The 6,799-nt window shown below is 42.7% G+C and overlaps 1 protein-coding gene across 1 annotated transcript in view; it reads left to right on the top strand.

Annotated features, from left to right (window-relative positions):
- Nucleotides 1–796: 796 nt before the first annotated feature.
- Nucleotides 797–6,799, top strand: part of FBXW8 (F-box and WD repeat domain containing 8) — a 43,432-nt gene continuing 37,429 nt past the window's right edge. Inside the window, exons 1-2 of the mRNA XM_042442151.1 lie at nt 797–957; nt 3,516–3,604. Coding sequence (XP_042298085.1) covers nt 865–957; nt 3,516–3,604 — 182 coding nt within the window. The 5' untranslated portion in view covers nt 797–864. The remainder of the gene's footprint in view (nt 958–3,515; nt 3,605–6,799) is intronic.

The raw sequence follows: 6,799 nt of genomic DNA, 5'->3' as shown, positions 1-6,799 counted from the left end.
AAGTACATCAATTATTTTTAAAATCAGGTTTGTTCCAAACATGCCACAGAAGCCGGGGTAAGTGGAAGAAATAAGATTTCTGAATATCGTCTTATATGAAAACCTCTTGACATATAGTTAACCTGCACAAGAATGGGCAGACTGTTGTGTTGCTTAAAAAACAGATTAAAAACTTGGAGGATGTCTAGATTTGTGATGTGAAGTGTTGTCATTCTGGATTGGAAATTATAATGATGGATGTTGCCGTTCCTGGATTTAAATAGAATAATTTCTGGGATTGACCAATATTAGGTTGGGCTTTGGAGGGAAGGAACTTGGCTAGGCAATACAGGTGGTAACTCCCTGAAATAGTCTTGAAGTGCCTGAGATGTGTTTGCAAATACACACATTTGAGACTGGTATACCAGTTACAGCCACGAGGAGAATGGCATTTCTTTCAGGGAAAGAAAAACTGACAGAGTTATGATTCTCGATAAATTGATATGATAACTGCCACTTCTGATATGCAAAGGGATCTTGTAGCATTTTAGAGACTAATTGAAAGAAAGAAGCTGGAACCTATGACGTCTGAAGAGCTTTTGTAGACTTGAGCCTTCTTCTTCAGATGCATTTGAGGTGCTACAAGATTCTTTTGCATACTGATTTTCCAGATTAACACAGCTATGTCTTTGAATTCTCCCACTTCTGGTGTTATCCTTACTATTCAGTTTCTGAAATCTTTCCATCCTAGTTCCCCACTTTTCCTGTAAGTGGTAGTATGCCCATATCTAATATTTATTTATCTCTTTTTAGGTGAGTAAGGCCTGGAAAGTGCTTGCAGAAGACAAAGTCCTTTGGTTCCGGCTATGTCAACAAGAAGGTTACATGCCTGATAGCCAAATTTCTGATTTTCCCTGCTGGAAAGGAACTCTCCAAGAATGTCGGGAGAAGGAGCAGGTTTTAAGAACTAATTGGAAGGTAATGATGTGGGGTTCTTGTTCTAGTGCCTCATTAAAGTATTACATTGGGAAGGGCCATTCTGTTGCTATTGAAATTAAAAACCTTTGAGTTGGCAGAATGGAGCACTAGTAGAGATTATGGTAAGCTTCTGAACTTATGACGGTCTGTAGAGCTTTCTTGGAAGTCACTGTTTAATGTTTGACAACAGCTCCTCTAGCCTTTTCTTAGAAACACCAATTGAACATTCCTGTTCAATAGATGCCTGAGCTATGATGATATTTAGATTTGACAGTGTTAACATGCCTGCACTGTTGTGTGAAGATGAGCACCCTCACATTTTTTTGTATTGATTGCTACTCCTATTGAACTCTCTGGTAGTGCTCTGGGTGGTGTTTTTTGATGAGCACTCTCCAGTCATGATGTATCTTACATTGCTTCCTGCAACATTCCTGTGAGCATGGTTGAAGCACTGAACATTGCTGTTCTCTACTTTTCTTATGATAGGGCTGGGGAACCTATGCCTCTCCAGAAGTTGTTGGGCTGCACTTCTCATCAGCTTCAACATTGTGGCTCTAGGTGCAGCATGGGCATTGTAACTTCTTTCTAATAGGTGTTGAGAGAATTGTTGTTTGCTTGTGGGAACCTCTTGCAGGTCATGGTTGGAAACAGAATGGTAGACTAGATGGTCTGATCCAAATAGCCTGCTCTTGTGAAGGAGATGACAACACAGTGCAAACAGCAGAGCGTGGTGTATAGAAAATGTGGACTGCTTTCTGGGTGCTTATACTGAACTGGTAGCAACCACTGGCAAGAAGTAAATTGTAATTTGTTAAAAACATAGAAAAGAGAACAGAAATGGAGGGAAAGATACAGAAATAACAGTTTGACTCAAGCCAGACAGAGTAAAAAGAGTGGGAGCTGAAAGAGTGGGAGCTTAAAAAATTGCTCTGTTCTAGGGAAGGGAGAAGAAGAAAGCGAGAGGAGTGGGCAAGGAATACTCAGCAAAAAGCTCTTCTTAAACACATGATGCCTGCCTCTCTCTGGGCAGTGACAAGGATTACTAATTGTGTGTGGATTATTCTTCTGCACCCCACAGAGAATCGTGTGCAGTGGAGTGAGGGCCTAAACAGACAGACCTAAAGAGGCAGCCTCACGCTGCCCCTTTGTGTGCCGGATCAGAGCTGCAGCAACCGCACACCGGGGCCCTGATCTGGCATTTTTCCGGCCCCAAAAGAAGCAGCAAAATGCCACTCCTTTTGGAACCGGAAGAAGGGTGCCTTTGCCACCATGGCAGCACTTTCTGGTCCTCCTTTTGGTGTGTGTCTTCTAAACACTGCACCAAAGGAGCACCGTACTTCTGCCCGACGTGCAGTTGGTTGGTTGTAGGACCTTTATTGGTTGTAAGACCTTTAAGTGACAGTTTGCTAGTTTTTTTTTGGTTTTGGGCTTTCGCCTTTGATTCCACTCATTGCTTGAATCCAACACCTGAGAACATCTCTGAAATGGAATTCAGCTGAGTATCATAAATTCTGTGTATGTTCGAGCCCCATTAAAGATTATGGGGATCGTGCCTGTGGTGGCGCGCATCATTGCTTTTTCCGATGCACAGCACCACTTCTTCTGGTGTGGCTTCCAGCATGTGCTGGAAGCCACGTATGACACAGGCACACTGTATACAGTGACATAGTGAAATGTTATCCTTCATATAAAATGGCAAAACCAAGGTTTGCTTCTTGAAGTTTATACATTTAAAAAATATTTTCATGCCATGGATGCTTGAATTAGTGGATAAAGAAACTGCGGATACGGAGGAAAAACTGTACCCTTGATTGGGCACTCCCACTTTGGTCCAGTTTGGACTCGACCCACCAGTTCTGCTGTCTGTGCTACACAGCAGCAGACTGAGTCCCATTCAACTCCCAGCTTTCCTCCAGATTTGAGCCTAGCATCTGGAATTAATAAGCATTACCCATTGTAATCCTTTAATTTGCTATACACTCCCACCTTTTATCCTACTTCTTGTGTGTGTAAGTGCTTTATGTGAATGTTGACGGCCCTCTTGTTCAGATAATGAAATTGAGTTGTACTTTGCATTCTAGAGTTCGACTTTTTCGGAACTGGTAAACATAGGCTTGTGTCCTGGCTGGATGTTACTCTGTTCCACTTGCTGCTAAATTATTGAGCTAAATTAATTTCCTCATTGAATACAATTTGTGGGTGCCTGCCCAGAACCCTAAGTTTTTGGGTAACAGTAGCTTTTTGTCTCCCCAAGAAAGTGGGTGCCTTTGAACGTATAGAAAGAGACATCTCCCTGCACTTCCTAGCTGAGAATGTTTCAATTGGACATACCTTACATGGGATGTAGGAAGTCTCATTTTATGAACATAGGATCAGCCCTGACTCTCCACAATTTCAGACAGGAGTCTTTCCTACTCTTACCTAGAGATGATTGGGATTGGATCTAGGACTGTTTTCATGTAGAGAGCAATGGCTTTCCCAGTGAGGGGAATGTAGCATTATGAGAGTTCTTGGGTGACTGGACAAGACCAACCGTATTTCCCTGTCTTTCTCTACAGAATCGCATTGGCACTGTGAGTCAGTTGCAGTATGAGCTTGGGAAAGTTCTGTGCGATGTGCATTCTTGTGATGGAGTGGTCATTGCTGGGTAAGCATGTGGTGGTTTTATCCTGGGAGTTTTATTTGTGACCTGTACTCCTCTCCTGTCTCCCACTGTGATAGTTTAATTGGTTTTTGTGAATTGTGATGGTTTGTGGTCAACCAAATTGAGGTTGCTTGGGGAAGGGAACCTCTGGGCTCCGATTCCATGTCAACCCAGTGAGCATGGGGGGCATGTTTTTGCTGCCGCCGATTCTCTGAAGATACCAGCCACAGATGCAGGCAAAACATCAGGAATAAACTCTTCTAGAACATGGCTGTATAGCCTGAAAATTCCACAAAAAACTACAGGGCTTAATTGTTGACATTCAAAATATGGCAGCAAATTTTAGTGCAGCCTGCCAAGGATTGGAGGGGAGGAAAATGGGCCCTCCAACTGTGCTCATCCCTGATCTAGAAGACAGACAATGTCCTAGATGTATTGGACAAGAACCCCTACTACTACCTCGAGATAACAATGACCCCACTCAGATAGCAAATATGGGGTGGGGATAATGATAGTTGTAGTCCCAGATCTTGGAGGTGCCAGGTAAGGAAGGCTGTTCAAACTGATACAGTGGGGTTCTAGTGCATGAATGTTAGTGCCATGATAAATCTGTCTGATTTTAAGACTCAGACATATTTGCTGTAACAGGTAAACATGGCAGCCCCTCTAAAAATTCAGAGTACATCTAATAAAATTAAAGTTTCAAAATTCAAAGATATAGCCATGTTAGTCTATAGAATCATTATCTAGAGAGCTCTTGTAGCACCTTTGAAACGACTTACATCTGGATCTTTAGTCATAACTGAGCTATTGTTGGAGCTATTAGGGAGGTTGAAACACCAGTAAATGCAGAAGGAGAGAACTTGGCATGATAGTAAAGGTGACTAAGAGGGAAACAGGAGCCTACATTTGCACTGGGAAAATGACACTAAATGATCTAAATATGTTACAGCTGAAAGCATTCATCGATCGATGGGTTGTGAATTTAAAATGATAGTTCTGATTGGCGATAGCCTTTAAAGAAGGATGTCTGTTGCTGATGTTATTGGTTTAAAATGTCATTACATCGGCTGAAAGGGGACTGCCGGTGCTTTGGACTTTTAATGTCTTTTCTTGCACTTTTTCTTAACTCACTGGAATTTAAGGTACTTTTCCTGCTGTGTGTCTTTGGCCCTGTACAGACAGGCCAAAATAAAGCTGCTTCGGGTCACTTTGGAGGTATGCTGTTTAAATGATGCGTGCCTCCTAAGTGTCCGGAAGCCGCACCAAAGCCATGCATGACTTTGGCGCGGCTTCCAGACTCTTAGGAGGCACGCATCATTTAAACAGCATACCTCCAAAGTGACCCGAAGCAGCTTTATTTTGGCCCCTCTGTACGGACCCAATGTGGCTCAATGCAATTCTGAATGTTTTATCCCTAAACTGTAGCAGGCATCTGTTATTTAATTTCCTTGCAGGTTTTCAGGGGAGGAAAATACTTGGGCCCTACACAGTAATTACACAAATGGTTCTTGGTAGCCCTTTGCGACTGTAAAAGGTTTATACCGCGGCCCTTGATATCTTCCCTGTGTTGTGTTTTCTGAACCTCTGTGCAAGGTTTCTATGATTAACACAATGACCCATCTTTCCCATTTAGCAGCAAAATTGTTTTAGCTGCACTGAAGAGTTTAAAAGGTTTATTCCTTCAGGTCTTCGAGTGTTGTGAACCTTCTTAACCTTGTTTGTATGCTTAAAAAGCCCCTGATGGTTGCGTTGAGAACAAATGTCCCAGGATAATTACTAATCTTCTTGTTCTAGCCCTTGCCCGGTTGCACACAGTGTGTTTAAACATGGGCTTGATAACCCTCCCTCCCTAGTTCTGCAGCTTCTTGACCCCTTTTGAAGCCACTTCATTGGGCAGCGGATAGAAACGGTGATGTCATAGGAACCGTGAAATTGGCTGGGGTCTGTCATAAATCAATGTATGGCATTTTACAGCAGTACTTCATTTTAATGATATGTTTTTGTAGAGTAAGATTAGAGTCAATTGTCTATTAAAAAAAAAAGTCCCTGCCCCATTAATGCCAGATTCTTTGATTGGTAGAGATGAAGACTCTTGAAAAAAGTATATCAGAGAGCAGTTCTTTCCCTTTTTTGCAGGCTTGAAATGTTGAGAATTGATTGTCTCTGGCTAAAAGCTAAGGTATTGACTGTGCGGCTGTAAAGGTCCATATATATATATATATGATTTGAAGTGTAACCTCCAGTTGCATGCATCTGTGGGCCCCGTACAGGTATCTTGGACAGAGAGACTTTCAGCAGTTTCATGATCTCAGTGCAAATCCAGTCTTACTAGATAACTTTTATGATATCTAGATAACTTTGTCAAGACCTACATGTCAATAACAAGAAGACAGTCCTTGCCCTTAGCAGCAATGAGGGAAAGGGGGATGAGGTGGGAGAAAGAAAACCAGAACACTCAGCCACAATTTCTTAATGTGGCACGGTTCTTTAACATGGTGGATTCATAAAATCATAGAATCACAGAGTTGGATGAGACCGCAAGAGCCATCCAGTCCACTCCCCTGCCATGCAGGAAATCCACATCAAAGCATCCTCGACAGATGGCCATCCAGCCTCTGTTTGAAGACCTCTAAAAGGAGACTCCACTACACTCCAAGGGAGTTTGTTCCACTGTCGGACAGCCCTCACTGTCAGGAAGTTCCTCCTAATGTTGAGGTGGAATCTCTTTTCCTGCAGCTTGCATCCACTGCTCCAGGTCCTATTCTCTGGAGCAGCAGAAAAAAAGCTTGCTCCCTCCTCAACATGACATCCCTTCAAATATTTAAACAGGGCTATCATATCACCTGTTAACCTTCTCTTCTCCAGGCTAAACATCCCCAGCTCCCTAAGTCCTTCCTCATAGGACATGGTTTCCAGACCCTTCATCGTTTTAGTTGCCCTCCTTTGGACACGCTCCAGTTTCTCAATGTCCTTTTTGAATTGTGGTGCCCAGAACTGGACACAATATTCCAGGTGAGGCCTCACCAAAGCAGAATATAGTGGCACTATTACTTCCTTTGATCTAGACACTATACTTCTATTGATGTAGTCTAAAATTGCATTGGCCTTGTTAGCTGCCGCATCGCACTGTTGACTCATGTTCAAGTTATGGTCTACTTGGACTCCTAGATCCCTTTCACATGTAGTCTTGTTCAG

Source organism: Sceloporus undulatus, chromosome 10, assembly GCF_019175285.1.
Source record: "Sceloporus undulatus isolate JIND9_A2432 ecotype Alabama chromosome 10, SceUnd_v1.1, whole genome shotgun sequence".
In the NCBI taxonomy this organism is placed as follows: Eukaryota; Metazoa; Chordata; class Lepidosauria; order Squamata; family Phrynosomatidae; genus Sceloporus; species Sceloporus undulatus.
Note: the sequence above shows the minus strand (reverse complement) of the source record. Positions and strands in the feature narration are given on the sequence as shown.